The sequence below is a fragment of the Anolis carolinensis genome, chromosome 3 (genome assembly GCF_035594765.1).
Source record: "Anolis carolinensis isolate JA03-04 chromosome 3, rAnoCar3.1.pri, whole genome shotgun sequence".
NCBI lineage: Eukaryota > Metazoa > Chordata > Lepidosauria > Squamata > Dactyloidae > Anolis > Anolis carolinensis.
The window spans coordinates 117,562,204-117,583,722 of NC_085843.1; the positions used below are offsets into that span (position 1 = coordinate 117,562,204).

The following is a 21,519-nucleotide window of genomic DNA, read 5'->3' on the forward strand; positions in this document are numbered from 1 at the left end:
CTGGGAAGTTTGTGCATAAGAACAGGACATTAATGTTATATCACACATCCCCATCAAAGAGTAGGACACCATTCCGAATTTAGGCTAGACAGTTTTATAGGGCAGCCACAAAACTTCATATGGGATGCAAAGACTTCCGCACGGACATTCAGGAATCCCCTTCTGCTCTCATGCAGAATTCTCAGCAGCGGTAGATTTGCTGTGGCTGCAGCTTGAGAGCTATGTGGTCCATAGCAGGAAGGAAGTTGTCATATGCTGCTATCTATGAACAACTACCAAGAAGGCCCAAAAAGCCCTCATTTCCATACTAGAGGGTGATGTAAGTGAAAGATGGGCTAGCTTAATGAGTGACCTACAAACATAGGTGTTATATAAATAAATAAAATGGCATGGCAGATGGGGATACTTCAATTTGACATGCTCCCTTTCCAGTGAATAAGGTTTCACAGAGACACTGACTGATAATACATCTTGTGCAATAGTGAACTTCATGGGTGTTGTGATGTCCCATGGGCCTTGGAGTTCTGATCCCAGCGCCATCGTGGTTGATGATGACGAAAACATGGGTTTTTTGCCGGCTCGGCAAGAAACGGAATGTTTCCAGATGCCTGTTGTTGATGATTCTACCCAAGAGCCCATTAAGGAAGACCTTGAGCAGGCCTTTCCCACTGCCTCCCCTCCTTTTGCTAGGAAACAGTCCTATGCTGCGAGTCGGGGTGAAAAGGAGCAGTTTCGGAGAAGCTTGAGATTAGCAGCTAAACAAGACGTTAATTAGCTATGTTCCCCTGGGAAATTCTAGGGAGGAACGCATCTGGAGGGAGATGTGTTTCGCTTCCCTTTCCCTTGGGAAAGGAAGCTCTGGACACCTGCTTTGCAGGGAAATGGGACTTAGTTAAAAGTGCCTGACACGGAGGGTTCCATGCGGAGTCAACAGATCAGCTTCAGGAGTGATTTCGTGTTTCCAGCCAAGTGTGGACTTCTCAAAGTCTGCAACCCCAGTTTCCTTGCCTCGCCTTGCCTTGCCTAGCCAAGTATTCAAGAACTATCTTGCCTTGCTTCCAGCCTTGGACCTTGTTCTAGTATCAAGCCTTGTTCCCAGTTCTTGCCGTGAACTTTGGAAAGATCTTTGGACGTTTCCCCACTCTATTGCTTGTAAATAGAGTGTGTTTCGGTTTGGAATTATAACTTTGGACTCTAATATAAAATATTGGACAATATAATTTTGGACTATATTTGACCTTCCCTGAAAGGTCTTTTACTGGACTACGTTTCTTACTTGTTTTTATTATTCGTATATATTTCCTTAATAAAGATATTAGATAGTTTTTGGCCTCCGTGTGTCGGTTCTTAGTGCTCCGTTGCCTTGGGCGTGACAGGTGTGCAAGTTAAGTATTGTGCCTTATGCTGTTCAAATATCACTTGAACAGGGAACCAGAATGGTGTAATACAATGATTCCCAAAGTGGGCGCTACCGCCCCCTGGTGGGTTCTGCAGTGATCCAGGGGGCGGTGATGGCACCTATTAGAACACAGGGGCGGGGCCAGGGGAGGGGAGGGGCCTCTTCCCAAGTGCCGGAGACAGGGCTGAGCACCTGAGCCGCCTGTTAGGACACAGGGGGCGGAGCTAGAGGAGTGGGCGTGGCTTCTTCCCAAGAGCCTGAGACAGGGCTGAGAATCTACTTTGTCAGAGTTTTATATTATTTAGGTCATTTCTTATGTGAAAATGGATAAGTGTTTGTAAGAATCATCCATGTATTACCAGCAGCAATCAAGACACCTGCTAAAGACTGATTACTATTAATAGAGACTGAGTAAATCTTGAGTTAGTGAATGTGAATGTGAATGTGAAGATGAGGATGCTGGTGACGATGATGGTGTTGCTGTTGGAAAGCTGTTGAAGTGGAGCTGAAGAAAGCTTGAAGATAACATTTTGTTTCGCCGGTTGAAAGTTGCTGATAAAAGCCAAGGACTGTTATGTTTGTATGTATTTTCATATAAATCTTTCTTTACTAAAAGACAGTTTGTTTTGGGGTTTTCTCCTTGGACGAAGGGTGCAGCTTCCGCAGAAGAGGTTGAATGTTTGGAATCTCAGTTTGATAGCTGCGACATACTTCTCCTGGGGCGCTTCTTGGGACACAGAGGGCGGAGCTAGGGAAGGGGGCAGGGCCTCCTTCCAAGAGCCTAAGACAGGGCTGAGCCTCTCTCCTGAGAGGCCTTTTAGGACTAAAGGGCGGGGCTAGGGGCGGGGGCCCTTCCCAAGAGTGCGAGACAGGGCTGAGCCTCTGTATATCTCCCCTGAGGCGCTTGTTAGAACACGGGCTGGGGTATAGAGGTTCAGCCCCGTCAGGCACTTGGGAAGAGGCCCCGCCCCTCCTCTAGCCCCACCCCCTGTGTCCTGGCAGGCGCCGCAGGACAGGGATAGCTCAGCCCTCCCTTAGAGCTCGTAACTCCGCGTATCCCATTTGTGATATAGTACTGTTGAGAAAAAGAAAGTTTGGGTGGATGTGGTCATCCCAAGGGCCACAGAATGGAAGAGAAAGAGGGGGAAAATAAAATATAGTAGAGTCTCACTTATCCAACATTCGCTTATCCAACGTTCTAGATTATCCAATGCAGTCTATCTTTTAGTAGTAAATGTTTTTGTAGTCAATGTTTTCAATACATTGTGATGTTTTGGTGCTAAATTGGTAAATACAGTAATTACTAGATAGCATTACTGCGTATTGAACTACTTTTTCTGTCAAATTTGTTGTAGAACATGATGTTTTGGTGCTTAATTTGTAAAATGATAATCTAATTTGATGTTTCATAGGCTTTTCCTTAATTCCTCCTTATTATCCAACGTATTCGCTTATCAAACTTTCTGCCGGCCTGTTTATGTTGGATAAGTGAGATTCTACTGTATTAGGAAACATCAAAATCTACAAATTGAGAAAGGAAAACAGTTCTACTTCTAAAAGGGAGAAGTGATCTGGGAGCTATTCCAAACGGATTGATACACTTTGAATGAAATTGCAAAGGATAGGATCACAATAGCACAGAAATATACTACTTGAAATATTCTTCATTATCTAATAATACCTTACTGATTCTTGGTTAAAATCCAAGTCTCTGATGATCTGTAGCCACAGTCAAGGTTCCAAGAATAATAGCAACACTTTGTAGGCCGTGAAACCAAGAATAACAACAATTTATAAATGCATTAATAAATAATAGTAATTTAATTATAATTCCAATAAACATTGATAGAATTCTCCACAAGAAAGGCTAGTAAACCCTGGCATTAGGTGTTTTTAAAAACAGATGAGACCTGTGTTCACTGAGACTAAATTGAACTCCATCTTCAGCAACTTTATTTCTCCAGTGACAAAATGAGGAGAACAGTTGCCTTCGTGCTGCTGCTGCTGCTGCTGCTGCTGCAGGAAAAGACATGATTAGTTAAGGAGATCTTTGGTCTGATCAAGTAGCACTGCTGTTAATATTCTTATGTGATTAGATCCTCATTTTGAAATACAAGGGTAGTAAAAACCATTCTGTTTCCAACAAGATTTTTTTACAAATCCTTGGTTAATATATGAATGTAGACTTCAATCTCTCATATTTGTATTATTCGTATGCATCCCATTTTTCTCTGTTGTGTTAGATTCTGTGCATGGGTGGCATGAACAGCTTGCTGTTTTTCAATATTTGGTCCAAGTGCAAATTGGTTTATATTTATTGCCAAGTACAAGAGCCGGACTATTGTCATAAGGTTAAATGAGGCATGTATGACTTGTAAATCCCTGATCGTCAGCTTCCTCTTTTACAGGAAACCTTTCATTCCCTTTTCGTTTCCATAGTCGCCAGTGGACCTTGTCCTGAAGGACAATGAAAATATGAGTGATGAATGATGTAACCTTCGATGCCTACAACCTAGACAAGAATATTGAAAACAGGAGTTTCTGTCTGACATTTCGATTTTTATTTAGAAAGTGTTAACTAATATTAGTCCTCTTCGGATCTTGAAGGAAAGTTTTAATTTATTCTTTCTTTCCTTTTTCTGGTTTAAGTATATGTGCGGAATGATTTTTTAGATTGACACCCACAGGCCTTCCCTGGTCAGTGAAGGGCTAGGTTTTGCTTTCGTTTGGAGCTCAAGGTGGTGTGGAATAGTTTTGTTGTTAGTTTTCAGATTTTCAACTGATATGGAAAACTGACTGAAGAGGTTATTATTGTTGTGGGTTTTCCTGCCTTTCACAGTGAGCGGTTTGATTTACTTCTGCTCTGGGCACCAAACAGCTGACCCTGGATTGTAAGAGAAGCATCTCTTAGGTAGAAAGTTTGCTCCTAAAGGAAATGCAGTGCCCTTCTGGAGGGTGTGTACCTATGAGAAACAGGAAGCAGTGCAGCAGCTCACTGTGTGAAAAGGACGTGTGATTCCGATCAATGCAGGTGTGCAGCCACTCACTCGGCTCAACGTGCTCTCTCTCCCAAGCATCTTGGCAGCCTTGCTGCTCGACAGAAACTGTATTTTTGAGTGTGGGGGCGAGAGGAGGGGAACAGTGAGTGAAACAAAATGACTACATTGCAGTTGAAAGAATTATCGCATTCAGGTTTGTACAGGAGGAGACGGGATCGGCCAGATAGCTTGGATCCAAACGGGTTACCTGAGCAGAAGCTAAGGTGAGTGAAGGGGTGTTGTTGGAGGAATTAATTGTTAACAAGAGCATGGGTTGGCTTCTGAGCTAACATGGCTTCATGTGGTTTTGCAAAGATGTTGGTAGAAAACAGAGTACGAGCTGGTTGGTTGCAATCAGGTTAGTTGCAGAACACAAACAGTTGAAAATAGTGCTGGGATAACCTAGGGGAAGTTAATCTTGGTGGAAGCAGCTGTTCTCAATTCATTCCACTTGGAATGTTTCCGAAATGCTGTCCGAAATGCTTGTGGTAGTTCAGGAAGCGACAGTAAAATGTGGCTGTAACTTTCTCTGCAAGTTTTAAAACATTGCATAATTTCCCCCAGGATTTATCACTTTATAAATTACACTTTAAAATAAATATTAGTCCTCAAAACACAATTGCTCTTCAGTAGTCCAGCTACTGTTGTTCTATAGTGGTTTTCAGTTGTTGAAACAAAAAATGATGTGGCATAACTTGTTATACCATGCTGCTTTTTTATATGCTTCTTTTTTATTATTGAGATATGCCTTGTGACAAAAGAATGCAGCAGAACCACTTTGCATGACCTTATGATGGGAGAGTAACCAACCACACACACACAGGATATTTAACAACATTAATGACACTGGTTAGTTTCCAAAAGTCAAATTCCTATTTTTAAAAAATCTGCATGTGTTCTCCCCCTCCCCACAAATGCAGTTTTAAAAGTTTTGTTTTATTATGTAGAGCTCAGTGAAAATGTCATTTTTAAAAAGGAAATAAGCTTTTGTAAACTAAGCAATGTTAAGAAGAGAGAGAGAGAGAGAGAATGAATTCCCCGAATAGATGCTGTCAAAGCATTAGTAGGTAGGGGGAGGCCGGGTGTTTCCTTTCATGCTATGACTAGTATATTGCTTTTAAGACTCGTTTTGGTTTTACAGAACTTCATTTTCATTTATTTTGCACTACAGTGCTTCCCATGCTTCCTTGAGGAGTCAGAAAGTTTTGTTCCAAAAAGTTAGTTTTCCAGGCTTTGCTCTGGACTGCTAATTTCTTTGTCTTGCTATCAAAATTCAACATTTGAAAAATTAAACAGGAGTAGTGTTTACCTGCAGTGACATACAGCAGGGAGCAACTTTCAAATACAAAGAAGGTTCCATGGAAAAGGTCATCTACCAGATTAGAAGAGAAAGAAGTTTAAGGGTAGCTCTTGTTACTTTTGTGTGCCTTCTAGTCATTTCTGACCTACGGTGACCATGAGGCAAACCTATCACAGGGTTTTCTTTACTGTCAATGAAATACAGAAAACTATCAGAAGATTATCATTCCCTCTGTGTTGAATATTCTGAGGCCATTGTTTGTGTAACCAAAAGAAGCTCACACATCCAGACTTGAGGAAACTCCAAGATTTGTAGAAGTACTTTTGGGAAAAAGAAACCTACCAATAAGAGAGGGTCTCAGCAATGTCCTGCAAAATGCCAGTTGAAGAAAGAATGCAGAAAAGTGTTAGCCATGACCAATCCTGCAGAGAACTACTCTGTTCTATAACACATTGTTTCAGGCTCCCTTTATGCTCCATCACCCTGACATCTGGCCTATAGAATCAAGAGACAATCCTGACCTTGGTTCAACATGTTTCAACATTTCTTCAACATGAAGCAGGTGAATATAGCACTGAATGAAACGTGTAGAATAATCACAGGATGTCTCAAACCTACACCTGTTGATATAAGTTAGCTGGCATCCCCCCCCCCCCCCCATGTTGCCAACTGTGAAAGAAATAAGGTCAAATACTGTGAAACCCACCCATTGCATGGCTATCAGCCTCCTCCCAGTAGACTCAAATCAAGGAAAAGTTTCATGAGAACCACCACTCCCCTTAATGTTTCCGTAACAACAGCAAGAGTATCCCTCTGGGCAGCTAAACCAGGAAATCCAAACTGGATGCCCCCCCCCCCCATGAGGGTCTGCCCCCAGGGGCAAACCTAGAGTGGGCAACTTGGAAATCCCTGAACAGACTTAGAAGTTGAGTTGGCAGATCAAAAGATAATCTGGCAAAGTGGCACTACCTAGAGGAATCCTCCAGCTTGTGTGGAGCAGAATGCACCTGTAAACTTGCCTACAATGCCCTGCCTCGTGCACAGAGGAAGAACAGTTTAAAGCTACAGACAATGTGGTTGCTGTTGCCTGTTTTTGGTCTAAAATTATTTAGCTGATTGTGTTCCCTCTATTTTATCAGTTTTATACTTGTTTATTTATGCAATACTTTTGACACAAAATATAAAAAAAATGATCTGGACACATGGACACAAAATTTAAAAAAATGGACACAACATTTTTTTAACGCCTTACTGGTCTCTTTATTTGAAGTTACAAAGGTCCCGTTAAGGTAACAGTGGTATAAAGCTTTTTGTTTTTCCTCGTTATTTTCTTAGTCACCAGGCTATGTTGTTCCTGATAATGCAAATAAATAAATAAATTGCGTACCCCCTTTTAAAAAACAGACAAAAATAGTATTCAGAAATGCTACATATTTAAAGCCAGCATTATGCAGTGGTTAGAATACTAGTAAGCTTGAATTCAAATAATCAACTTGGCTATAATGATGATAATAATAAATAGTAAACTTTATTTGTATTGCTCTCCCAAAAGGGACTTGGGCGGCTTACAACAATAAAACAATATACATAGTAATAATCAGCAACAAAGCAACACAAATCAACAAATCATAGTACAAAAACAAAAGAAACCATAAACATATTAAATTATAACATCAAAACATCACAATAAGTATAGAATTGTGTGCTGGAATAAAACATTATACACAAGAGGCAAAAAACAGCTCCTGTTAATAACCTATTTGGTTATTTAAAAGCCTCCATCACTTATATGTCTATTTATTAGGGTCAATAACCAGCACCAAAAAATGAACAAACGTCGGAATAGGAACATATACAATAGGAACAATGGCAGCGGAGTTGGGGAGTTCTCATCTAACACTATTTTTGATGGCTTTAAAATTTTAATAAAAGTGTAAAAGAAGGGACAGCTTGGATGGAATGCTTCAAAGAAGGAAAAACTAAAAGATATGTCTACAGATTATTTCCAAGATCCATCGGGATTTTTTTAGGTCAGTGAAACTTGGTAAGCATCACTGTCATATTGAGGACTTTAATACAAACGGTCACAGATTACATGAGAAGCTTCCGGTTGTGGCCCCTCCGGCTCTGGAACGCTCTTTCCAAAGAGATCAGATTGGCCCCCATTCTAATGACTTTTAGAAAAGAACTAAAAACATGGATATGGAAGCAGGCCTCTAACAATAGTTGACCATCACTTGTTATAATTTGCACATTCTCATTTATGTTAAGTTTTTCCATGTCTGTGTACATTTAGGGTACTTCCAGAGTACATTTGCTCTCCATTTCAAAAAGTTGCTCCATTTTTCATTGTGTGATCTTTTGAAGTTTAGTGCGAGTTGCCACTAGCTTTGGAGTTCAAAGTTAAGATAGTTTTAATTTAGCTTCTCCTTGTCATTATATGAGTTACAACAGTGCCTTCAGGCCCAATCTGTGTTTGTGATACCGCCATTTTAGATGTTGTTTGTGTCTGTGTATCTGCAACCATATAGATGCAGATATATGAAATATTTCAGATGCATATATTGTTGTTAAAGTTGTAAGTATTTTTCTTTGTTACTGCTGAGAAAAAAAAATACAATACCAGCGTGTTTTCCTATTGGGAAATCATTGCTTAAGTGGTGTCTGCCTGTGACACCACATCAACTGCAGGATGTTTCCATTGCTTAAAGCCTTGAATATTTACAGAATGGCACACCCTCCCCCCCTCCCCCCCCCCGCTTTGCTTGCCCTCGCCTTTACCCTTACACTTTTGCAGGCATGTTGCTCAATCATTCTTAAGAAATACCTTCTGATTTACTCACTAGCCCCAGAGTACAAAATGACTGGGTGGTGGGAGGAGGAGCATAGCGGGTGCTGCAGCCTTTTGACTTCACAGGCTGTTTGCAGTGCCAGGGGCGGGTCTCCTGGCTATGTTATGTTTGGCTGCACTTAATGGGAAAGGTAAGCAGGAGGCAACACATCCTCCTCCTTTGCCAAGAAGAGGAACAGTAGAATGTGTCAGCCAGCAACCGTTGATTGGAGCTTATTTATCTCCTCTGTGACACCTGGCCAGTACATTTCATGAGGGGCCCTAGGTGATGGGAAGCTCTTTGGAGTGCAGGGTTCGAAAAATGCATACCTGCAACTTGCTTGACAACCTGCTTATGTGATGATAGTTTTTCTAGTATTGCCTTTCTGGAAGCAACTTCATGCCAGATGCTCCCTACGAAGTTCCATGTATTATAGTCAATTCCATCCATTTGAAAGCTGTATTAGACCAGGTTTGCAAATGAATGTTCAAAGAATGCAGTGAACCCTCTGTTCTTCTCAGCATAGTTCTTGCCTTCTACTTCCCATAGAATGAACACAAACTATGTTTTTTCAGAGCCTCATATTTAGGGACTGAAAGGTAAAATGGAAGCTAGGTGGACTGTTTTCCTCGCAAATTCAGGGCTAGGCCAACTTTGAAGCATCAGCAGAATGGAATCCTTCCCATGTGCACAGGTATTAGTGGAACCTTTTCTCATGCATTCATTCTGTGGCAGTGCTACTACAACATAGTAACCTTGGGGAGAATCACTGTATCTCAGGTGGTAAAGGAAATGGTTTTAATCCAAGAGATCCTGTATTCAATGTCTGGCTTGTCCAATTAACATCCTGATAGTGCAGGCAATAAGAAATATAGCCTAAGGCCAAGTCCTAATGTCCTGGGCCAAATGGAGTAACTCTGTATGTGAGCATGTCTCCTTCACTACACAATTGTTGCTTAGACAATACAGAAATTACTGGAAGTGAGGCAGGGAACTAGTGAACATGAATAAGACCAATGGACAAGTATTTTAGTTCATGTTATTTAAGTGTGGCATGCATCTCTGCAGTCAGATCCATTTTCTCTAGGAATGGCCACAAATAACGCACCAGCCAAAGCTAAGCAAAAACCAAAATGCTTTGTCCATACATACTATCTTTCCTCCTAGTAGCACAATTGGTCCTTCAGAGACTGTGTAACTTTACTAACACGGGTTATACTCTTAGTACTGGATTGAATAGGCTACTAACCACCAAGACGTCTGCCTCTTTGGAATTGAGTGTCAGCTTCTTGGCTGAGTTCGTTACTACATTAAGACAATATTTCAGGGTTTCTACAATATCTTTGGCACCCATTAAAAAAAAAGATACAGAGAGGCATTGTGAGCAAAGTGATGAAGATCCAAACATGGATTTTTAGATTCCTTCTCCTCGTGATTTAATATAGATGTTAAAGATCAAAAGAAGTAATATTATATGCCAGTGACAAGTGCTCCTCCAGCACCACATTTCAGACATTTGGATCCAATCCATAGTTGTTAGTTTTTAATTGCTATCAATAGGTAACTTTTTAAAGTGGGAGAAAGAAGAGGAGGAGACAAATGAAAAAATGCCCTATATATTTCAGTGTGTTAATTTCATGTGTGTTTCCGCTGTCCTTGAAAGAGTTTGTTTAGTAAAACTATGATCCTTAAATGACCACTGAAACCTGTTATCAGTCAGCTAGCCTGATTACATTTTGTTTGTGTAAATAGTGAGTTTCTCCATTCATTTTAGGCCATTCAAGCCAGTTTCAATAACTGACATGATTTTTAAAGCTCAGTGAAAATTCTTCCCAGATTGAATAGATTGCCAAGGACTGAGATGGGGATGGACAAACCTCTTAATCAAGAATATTGTTTGAAACTACTCTTAAATTCTGTTGGGAGAATACATTGGGCTCTTGGTCTCCACTGGGTTTTGATTCCAGGTGCCACTCCCCTACCCCTGTAGGAACCAAAATACATGAATGCTCAAGTCTCATTATCTACAGTGGCATAGTAAAATGGTGTCACTTCTATAAAATGGTGACTCATTGTTTGTTTGTTTTTTGGATTTTTAAAATGTTATCAAGCCATGCATGGTTGACTCTATTGATACAGGAGTTGTGTATATAAAGGACTGACTGTAGAAAGTTACAATTATAGCAGAGCCTTCTAGATCTCAACTCCAAAACCGGCATCAGAGTTATGCGAAGAAAGAGTTACTGGGGCATGTACTAGATGCCTTTCCTTCAGTGGGTATATACTTCCAGGCATGCTGAAATTGCAGCACTTTTCATTTCAAGTGATTACTGCTATGTGTATATTACTCGATCTGTGTATATGACACTCTGCAGTGCATTGCCAGCACATCCCATTGACCCAGATTGACTTGTTTTTAAAGTTTTTATATCCTGCCACAGGGTTCTAGGCATCTCACAACTAAGAGCATTAGCCACTAAGATACCCCTCTATGATACACCAGGCTATGAGAATTCTCTAGCCCTGAAAGCAGCAGGGGGAAGTCATAGCGTAACAGCAATTAAAAAGATTATAAATGCTGAGAGCAGAGAGACTGATCAAAGCAGCAAGTTAAAATTACACACTGGAGGCCTTCCCAAAAAGAAATGATCTCACCAACTTTTGGAAAGTTGTTAGTGAAGAAGTGAAATGGATGGAACTCACATGTTTTGAAGGGAGTTCCAAAGATGAGCAACATCTGCCCTTATGGCGGCGCTACAAAAAAGGCTGTTGTACAGCAAAAGCATAAAGGCAGTGGTCTGCATCTTTGTTCTGAAATGTTTGCTGTGTGGTAGAAGTATAATTTATACAGTGATTTGATTGCAACTTGTGATCATGGTACAATGGTTTTCTTGGGTAACGTAAGACTCCAGTTAGTGCATCACAGCCCACTTCACAAGATTATAAATGCTGAATGACTGCAAGATTTTTCAAAGAGTAAACTACTTTGTGCTACAGATGTCAGAATATGCCTATTTCATACTCCATCACATTTAATAAATATAAAGTTTGTACATAGTAATCTAGTACATCAGCACTATCTCATCTTCCTACTTATTTTCTATAGGTTCAGAATTTTCCACCCTGTAACATTGATAAATGGAATATCTAATGTGCAGTCTGAAGAGCACAAAATAGAAAAACGATGGGGGTTTGGTTGAATTCAGCTCAGTCTTTGTCTAGAATCCATAAAAATAGCTTCTTAGCATTTTCCACTGCACAATCTTCTGACTTACTTTCAGTCAGGTGTAGACAGAAGCCATCTACCAAAGGTGGTGGCTAAAGGGAAAGTTTACATTGTCCACATTTTGTGCTGAATGCGATGAGGATGTGTCACATAACTGGGTTGAGACACAAATACAACTCCTGAATGGAAAAGATATATGCACAGCATGTCATGCAGAGCATATATATGTTTGTTCTGATTCAGTGTACAGAAGGATTTCGGTATGTTGGGTTAATGTATAAACCAGATGCAAAATGAAGCATCTTATGCCGCCCCATCCTTTTTACAGCCCTCAACTTCTCCAAACTCTATCCTTTTTCTGAGTGAAAAGTGGGGTGGGGGTGGGGTGGGGTCTGAATTCTCTCTGAGGTTTCCAGACTGAAAACTGTGTAAAGGTTCTGTACATAACTAGCTTGCAAGTCACACTTACTGAAATTCCTTCTGTGACGCAACCTTTAAAGGTGTAGGGAACATCTCCGTTTTCTTTCACTCCTGTGCACAGAAGGAAGAGATCAACTTTTGAATAAATAGCAAGAGACCTCAACACTATTCACATTTTTTTAAAAAAAAACAATGGTTTTCCAAATTCAGAGATGTGTGTGTAGTAGCATTTTTGGCAGTGTTGCAGAGGTTACAGAGGCAAAAAACAAGCCAAAAATCCTGCTGCTTGATCTCATTTCAGTAACTATCAGGTGAAAATATGTAACTTAAATGATTGAGTAGTTATTACAGGATATATAAAAAAGGAAAACTTAAATTACAAATACTGTAGTTTGAAGTAGTTCTTTAATTACTGCCTTCATGTCATCAAAGTATGTTCATTCAAATAAATAATATATGTTAGCCCACTTGATATAAATATTATCATAGTTGTTTACTTAGAAAGGGAACTCCAGAGGACTGGCACGCTACTTAGTAAAGGAACCAACACTGTTACTGCCACCTTAGCCGAAGGTCAGTCTTCAGCAGAGCATTTCCAACGGATTCGTTACTATAATAAGAATGTGATCTAGAGCCAGAAAGTCTGGTGTTGACAGTTATCCCAACCCTATAAGGAACTTCGCTGCCATATGAGAAGTCTTTCATGGCAGTCTGGATGTTTGTCTCCTCTGCTCAGGGTATTAATTATAGCTACTGGTTGAACTGTTCAGGTCATTGTTTTAAAGTAATCATAATACATTAATATACTCAGCTGAAGCCAAATCACCTGTGCAGTTTCTTCCTTTTAGCCTGGATCATTTATTGCAACAAGTGTGTCCATGTATGAATTCTATTTCACGCTTTAAACCTGGGGGTCAAACTCCTTTCCACCGAAGGCCACATTGGCCTCATGGTTGCCTTCAAAGGGACATCTGTAATTGTTAAGACTGTTTGACATATGTGCTTTAAACATTACTAATGAAAATGGGGAACTATTTAAAATACTATAGGGAAATTGCACTGTATCCTATAAGGTTTACAGTCTCACCAGTTAATTCAGACAGATTATAACAAGATCCTAGTTTACACACATTAGGAATAGTGTCTGAATCTCACATGTTACACTTTCCTTGTGTAGTGAATATTCTTAATCTTAAGGGTAGGTGAAAGAGCATAGCCAGTGGCCATATTGGTTTGGGGATTCTGGGAAATATGGTCTAAAGTCTTGAAATCCTAATGTAAATTAAAGTGTCTACAAGGGCTGAGAGCCCCAGGTGGCATAGTGGGTTAAACCGTTGAGCCGCTGAACTTGCTGACTGAAAGGTCGGCAGTTTGAATCCGGGGAGCAGGTTGAGCTCCCACTGTTAGCACCAGCTTCTACCAACCTAGCAATTCAAAAACATGCAAATGTGAGCAGGCAATAGGTACCACTCCGGCGGGAAGGTAACAGCGCTCCATGCAGTCATGTCGGCCACATGACCTTCAGCTTAGAAATGGAGATGAGCACCAACCCCTAAAGATGGACATGACTAGAATTAATGTCAAGGGAAAGCCTTTACTACAAGTGCTGAAAGTATAGAAGGATTGCAAAGCAGGAAAAAATGAAACACTATTTTAAGAATAGAAACAGGAACACTTAAGTCATGCATCACTCTCAGGATTCATCTGTCTCTCCTTTGTTTTTTGCAATTCTTGAAGGAGTTTGGAATGCACTCCAGTTTATCCTTGCAAAAATTTGTAATGATTTAGGTTGAAAGGCAGAGACTGGCCAAAGACCATTTGATAGATTTCATTACAAAATAGGAATTTGAACTCAGGTCTTCTGAGTCCACGTTCACTGCAGTGCACTGGTTTCCAGAGGCATTCATTAAGAAGTAAATCCCACCAGATTCATTTGAACTGGGTTGTAAGGAAGCATATGTTGGCTCACACTCATATTTTCAGGAACCAGTTCAAGGCGTATAACTGGATACCAATTAGCCACAGGATTAGTTGCATGTAGAAAAGATGATTTCCACCATCTTTCAGTTTGTAATCAAACAATATGCCAGAAACATCTAATAGCTAAATTTCATTTAATGACAAGTCAAATCTAAGTGGAGGTTGAACAAGCGTTTTTGCTCTACCTTGAACAAACAACAACTTTTCACCCTAAGTATGAGCACATTTGCAAATTTTGATTAACTCTTTTAAAACTGAACTGAAATAAATAGTTGCATGTGGCTAGATACAACATTTCTAAGCATAGAGAGAAATTGCATACTGTATCTTTCTGCTAGTAGGTAAATCCTTCTGGACACTGAATCAGGACAAACATTTTTTTTTATCCCAGGGAAAAAAGGGAGGGGAGCAGAGGGATTCGAAACCAGGTTTCCTAAATACATAGTGGTAGCCATTATTCAACAATAACTTTTGCTGAATAAACAGGAATTCAAACCCAGTGTTTTATGAGTTAAGCACTTAAAGCCTTAACCTGGATGAACAAATCTGTCCGTTTCCATTTTATTTCTCCATTAGTTTTTTTTAAAACATCAAGTTCTTTTCATCTCAGATATGAAGCAATCAATGAGCTTTGAAAAAATCCATCTTAAAAGCAATTCCTACCTTTACCATGTGCTCTAGGCTATATTTCATAGCAAAGAACTAGCAAAGCCACTCCTAAGTACTCCTTGGCTGCCATTCACGGGGTATCCATAAATCAATAGGTGGCTTGAAGCCACATACACATATAAACACACACTTTATTTTGCATGTTTGGCCCCTTTCGCCTCTTCTGTCTGTTGAATCAGTGTCAGTCAGAAACATAGCATAGTTCTTCCTTTAACAAATGTTTACTGAAACTATACTTAAATGCCACTTTTAAGGGCATTGCAGGGAAACAGTAACCCACCCAGAAGACACCCTTGATCATCATTCCAAACGGTCCCTCCAAAGAAGGGATGTGGAGAGAGGCTTTAATCTGTGGTTATGTTGTGAGAGATAATTAGACTGTATGGAAGGCTAGACTGCTTGCTGGGTCAGATAGAGGACAATTTTAAGAATCCAGGTTATTTATTTATCACACTTACCCCACACTTGTGCCTGAGGGCACACAATAGTCTTTTCTTTTACCCCATAAGCTTCATCCATTCTTCTACCATCACACCTTTCAAGAAAAGGAAGTCCACTGTCTGGTCAAAATTCATGTTAAACACAGTGAAGTATGGTTAAGATCTGTCACTTCTATTTCTTTCTTTTTTTAAAAAAAAACTGCCATTATGGGGAACAGACAGACCAAAACAAAGATATGGGAAGATGAACCCTTTTCCTAAAGTTGCTATTTGCAAAGACAATAGTTTATGTTTGTTTTATATACAGTAGGCTCTCAGTTAACTGGCACCCATGAGGATAAATAGAAGCTGGATAAATGTAGCTTGAGAATGACTTAAAAATAGACCCAACTACAGTAGAGTCTTACTTATCCAACACTAACTTATCCAACGTTCTGGATTATCCAATGCATTTTTGTAGTCAATTTTTTCAATATATCGTGATATTTTGGAACTAAATTCATAAATACAGTAATTACTACATAGCATTTCTGTGTATTGAACTACTTTTTCTGCCAAATTTGTTGTCTAACATGATGTTTTGGTACTTCATTTGTAAAATCATAACCTAATTTGATATTTAATAGGCTTTTCCTTAATGCCTCCTTATTATCCAACATATTCGCTTATCCAACATTCTGTCAGCCCGTTTATGTTGTATAAGTGAGACTCTACTGTAATACTATATGCCCTATACAAGTTGCGGAATCATATATTTGTTATGTTATTATTTAATCCTTGTTTATCTGTGGTTACTTTTGATGTAGATGTGGTTTGTTTTGGTTAAGGTGAGGTGGATTATTTTGTCTTGGTCTAGTTTTTATGGCATTGAATATTTGCCTATATTTGTTGTTATCCGCCCTGAGTCCCCTTGGGGAGATAGGATGGGATATAAATAAAGTTTCATTATTATTTTATCATATTTTGCTGTTTCCCTCTAAGAGGCTGTTGAAGGAAAATAATTTGGATGTTTATAGTGTAGAAAACAATGCAGAGAAGGGTTAATTTTCCATGCCTTGCACACTGCTAGCCCAGATTCCTAACTTCATTTTAATTTAACATGGTTAACTTATTATTTATTGTAACTTGATTTAAAAAACACAGAAGCTTCTTTGCAAGCTTTTAGTATGGCACACCGATCCCAGTAATTGTTTTAATCAGCAAGTCCAATATGTACTCAAACATCTATTTATGTCTCTGTTTACTTATTTCATTTATCTTTTCAAGTCTGGTATATAATCAAACCCAGTTCAAACATGACAGTTTTGCTTTATGGGAAGGTGGAAATTGCCATGCCACTGACAATAGGAAGGTGGTATTACCTGCTTTGAGATATGTTTGAAAAGGATTCAGAATCCATTCCTCGCACCGTAGCAAATAGTCTTCTAGAATTATGTTTGCTTGCCTTCTGGATTGCACAGTTTACTCTTTGTTTTAAAATGTATTAGATAGCTACCATTCAGCAGATCAGAAATAAGTGTAGCCGCATTGTCTCATATCAGATGGCTAGATAAGAGAAGATGAGATAGATGTTCCCACTGGTTCACAGATATGAGATAAAACTAGAATGTTGTACATTTCTTTCCACTTAGGATAAGAATGGGGAAGATCATGGAGGTCAAATCTGTTCCCCAGGCTTCCCATAGTTAATTACATCCCCTTCCACTGGCTACCAGCCTTTGATGGTTTTCCAGATATTGCACAGTTTTCTCCATTCTAAAAAGCAATATGTCTATTCTAAGATTTAGTTCTGCCAGTTAGAGCTGTATACTAAAACATGCTACCATCTTGGCCCCTGCTTTAGCCTTTGGCCTTGACCGTCACTGGAACACAGCTCTCCTCACCCTAAAATTGAATTCCTGACCTCATCCATAAAGTCAGATTCAGCTCCTCACTTTCTCTTAGGACATTCCCAGTATGAACCTGGCTAGCAAACAAATAAACATGTTCCACTGAAAATGACAACCTTGATTCCACTTAATATGGTACTTTTTGAACAGGGAAGTCTTCTATGCATATTGAGGTCCTGTGTGAAGAATGCCAGTTTTACTTATGTTGAGTACCACTATATAATAGAATTTCAAGGAGATTTGAAGTGCACTGACACTGTATGTGAGCACTCTTGTCACACTTTGCATGAAGAGGAAGGGGGGTTACACTTGTGGATTCTCACATGTCATATGTGAATGGAGGAGGGTCTACAGAAGGGAAGCTCTTTTATGGCATACTTCTTCAATGTGGAATTGTGATTATGGGAGGGGAGCATGAACAGTTTGGTTCTTCCTCCAAAATGATTTTTTTTTTTCGTGTCAGGAGCAAGCTGAGTCGCTTTTGAAGTGAGAGAATTGGCCGTCTGCAAGGACGTTGCCCAGGGGATGCCCGGATGTTTTGACGTTTTTACCATCCTTCTCTCATGTCCCCACATGGAACTAGAGCTGATAGAGGGAGCTCATCTGCACTCTCCCCAGGTGGGATTCGAACCTGGCAGCTTTCAGGTCAGCAACTCAACCTTCAAGTCACTTAGTCCACTACCATCTGGGGGCTCCTCCAAAATGAATGAATAGCTAGGAGTGCGCCTGGTGGGTATTTTTCCCTTCTTATAAGATGCTACAGGAATGCTTAAATATGGGCTCTTTCCCAGTGCACACTAGTCACATCAGGATTCCATTTTGGTTGCCATCGTTCCTCCCTGTGGAATCCTGGGATTTATAATTCCATGAGGCATTTATCATTCTCTTCCAGAGAGCTCTATTGCCTTGTCCAACTACCAAACCACAGAATTCCATGCGATAATAAAGCAATGACAATTAAAGTGGAATCATAGTGCTGTAGTTGTGTATTGTGAAACAGGCCTTGGTTTGTGCACTCCAGACTTCTCCTTCCAAGGTCATATGAGTACAGAGTTTTAACAGAATTCCTTTTTGGATGACAAAATGGCCAGCATCTCCATGTCCAAGCATCCTATGAAGAATGTTCGTTGATCTTCCTGCTTCCTTAACCTTTGTGCTGTTATTTATTGGAGAAGAGGCAGACCCATTCCTGGACAATTTTGGGTCATGCAGATTCTGGAATCTAGGGAGAAATAATCTTTATGACTCAAGATGATTGATCTCAGAAGCAAATGTAAAAATCTGTAAAGGGACTCATTTTTCCATTTTTTTGAACCACCTGTTCCCATTTCCTCATTATCTTTCCAAAGGCGTTAACATTTATGAGATCTGTATACTACAAAGCACCATCACAATGGAGTAAGTTTTTCCACATTAAGCTGCCAGTGACAGTTAGTATGCTGTAGTTTCTATGTATCCAAAATAACATTGCCTTAGCAGAACCCTTCTCTAAGAGTGGCAGATAGCAGGGATCATATGTTCCGCCCGAGTCAGTGTTACCACCTTGCTATGGAATGTGTTGCTTTGCTTCCAGTGAATCTCTTCCAACTTCACTATGACATTCAAACTGCTCTGCAGTTGAACACTTCACTTGGAGGTCTCAATACTGCACACAGCTGAGACCTGAGGATTGCTCTTTCTCCAAACTATTATACCGACTGTGGCTTTTTTGGCACTTTCTGTTGCAGTTGAATTCTGTCTGTAGCAAATTAAGGATGGCATCCCAAAGCAGAGGGCACTCCTATGCAATTCCAGAGAATGAAGAAGTCTCATATACTCAACAAAATGGGCACAATGACTATGGAAATGAAGCCGAGAGAGCGGTGTCAAAGTTGCAGCGTAGGCACAGTGATGTTAAAGTGTACAAAGAGATATGTGACTTTTATGCAAGATTGTAAGTTTACCTCATCAGAGTTGGCTTGTTTTTCAAATGGCTGTTATAATCCTGATTTTTGTTCCAATTGTGGTGAATTAGAATTTATTGTAATCTGCACATTAACAAGATGCTTACAATGAAACTGTATTTGAATCTTAATATTGTGTTTTTCTATGTGTTTATTAGTTTCTGCTTCTAGTAGAAATGCTTTGCAGGATCTCTGACAATGGGTTCCTCTTTAGAAGCATGTACACAGCTTTTTCACTTCATCTATAAGCACTAATTTCTTGTTTGCAGAAGCAAAGATATATGAATGTTATTTTTCAGAGTTCCATTGGTGTAATCTTGCTTAAATCTTTCATTTCCTCAGCTGAAATGGAAAATAGATTGCTGTTGAGTGCACAGTCATGCATGACTGTCTTGCTTTATATTTACCCAAAAGTAAATCAAATGTGAGTTGGAGAGTGCTGTTTATGGGCTGCTCATTGGGATCTGGTTGATAGGTCTCATATGGAGAACTGTAGCTTAGTTGCAATTTCGAACACACTGCCAACTAAATAAGCACCAGTGATCACTATGTGATTATGTTAAAGGAAAGAATGCATGGCATCATAATGTTAAGAATGCAAAAACTGAGATATACAGTAGAGTCTCACTTATCCAACACTTGCTTATCCAACGTTCTGGATTATCCAACACATTTTTGTAGTAAATGTTTTCAATATATCATGATATTTTGGTGCTAAATTTGTAAATACAGTAATTACTATATAGCATTACTGTGTATTGAACTGCTTTTTCTGTCAAATTTGTTGTATAACATGATGTTTTGGTGCTTAATTTGTAAAATCATAACCTAATTTGATGTTTAATAGGATTTTCCTTAATCTCTCCTTATTATCCAACATATTTGCTTATCCAACATTCTGCCGGCCCGTTTATGTTGGATAAGTGAGACTCTACTGTACATGGATATATAAATATTGCACTCAGAGCATGGTTTTGTTTAAGAAAGAATTGCTTGAACTGTGGGCTGGAGAAGATGGATAAACAGACAATACTGTGGCTTTAGTCAGCATTTCACTTACAAGAAGTCAAATGAGGGTTTTGCAATTGCGTAATCTTGGCAGCCTAAATGTATTATGTCTTACTGGAGAAGGTTATGTGCTTCCCTTCCTGTGACTGTTGTAGTCAGTTCGAATTTCAACCAGATAAGAGAAAGAGATTTGTTATTGCAGAAATTCATAGGGATAGAACAGTGGAGGGGGGGAGAGGGGACCTTTGTAGAAACCTACTGCAGCCCTGAGACACAGTGCCCCCTCTAACAACACCCTCTCTGTCACTGCCACCAAAAACACTTTAAAATGGCATATTTGGAGTCCTCTACCCCTCAAAAATAGACCCCCCAAAAGGTGAACATGAATGATACGTGCACTTCTGGTCATCAACTGCAGAGCTGAAATGGTGCAGGACAGCCCTTGAGACTCTGTAATGTGTTCACTTGGGATAGAGAAATATATTCCCTTAACTGCTGAGAGATACTCATGTGTGCATTCTTCAAGAAAGCTTGGGTATGCAGCTAGCTTGCCAGCACAGTCCAAACCAAATCAAATGGGCTTAAGAGCTGCTTAAGATAAAACCATTTAAATTGGATATATTTCAAAGGGACTTCAGTCTACGTCATAAGTGACATTTTGGTTAATTAACACAGGCCACTAATCATGTCTGCATTCTAGAGAGTGGCATGTAGGAGAATTCCAGACTTCAGTATGCCAGTCAGCTAGCCAAAGTGCAGAAATCACTTACTCATCCCAGCCAAAAATGCATTTCATCTGCTACATACACAAAGGACAGGTGTATGGGCAAGACATATGCGCTATTAGGTGCATACATCTTAGGTACTATTATATAGAGCAGGTTTGCGCAACCTGTGGCCCTCCATATGTTTTTGACTTCAACTCCCAGAATTCCTGAATATTGAACAAGGTAGCTAGGGCTTCTGGGAGTTGGAAGTCCAAACACTTGGAGGGCCACAAGTTACGCAGGCCTGATGTAGATGGAAGAAAGATGTGTGCAAGAGACCTTCCAACTTAGCCTGTATCTCAGAGTAAGGATGATGAGTGATAAACTAGGTGAGTGCAACCCGGATCACTCTCAAACAAATCATTTAGAACTGCAGCACTGGTGGCTTTTAATCGTTTGTCCTCCAGGTGTTTTGGACTTCAGCTTCCATAATTTCTAACAGCTGGCAAGCTGGCTGGGATTTCTGTGACTTGAGACCTGCTCAGCCATGGAAACTCACTAGGTGACCTTCAACACCCTCCCAGCATCAAAGGAAGGCCAAAGTAAATATTGCCATTAAAACTCCATGATAGGTTGTCCTTAGGTTCTGCATAAGTCAGAAATGAAGGC

At 39.8% G+C, this 21,519-nt stretch overlaps 1 protein-coding gene across 6 annotated transcripts in view; it reads left to right on the forward strand.

The window, feature by feature from the left end:
* The window catches only part of lims1 (LIM zinc finger domain containing 1), an 83,439-nt gene that overhangs the window by 40,393 nt on the left and 21,527 nt on the right, over positions 1-21,519 (forward strand). Inside the window, exon 2 of one of the 6 annotated variants that reach the window (XM_062975421.1) lies at positions 18,920-19,125. The exons of 2 other annotated variants lie outside the window; for them this stretch is intronic. In XM_062975421.1, coding sequence (XP_062831491.1) covers positions 18,947-19,125 — 179 coding nt within the window. In that variant the 5' untranslated portion in view covers positions 18,920-18,946. Of the gene's footprint in view, positions 1-4,332; positions 4,662-18,775; positions 19,126-21,519 lie in introns of those variants that run through there. 3 more of the 6 variants (XM_008107059.3, XM_003218736.4, XM_008107058.3) reach the window with 3 other exon arrangements.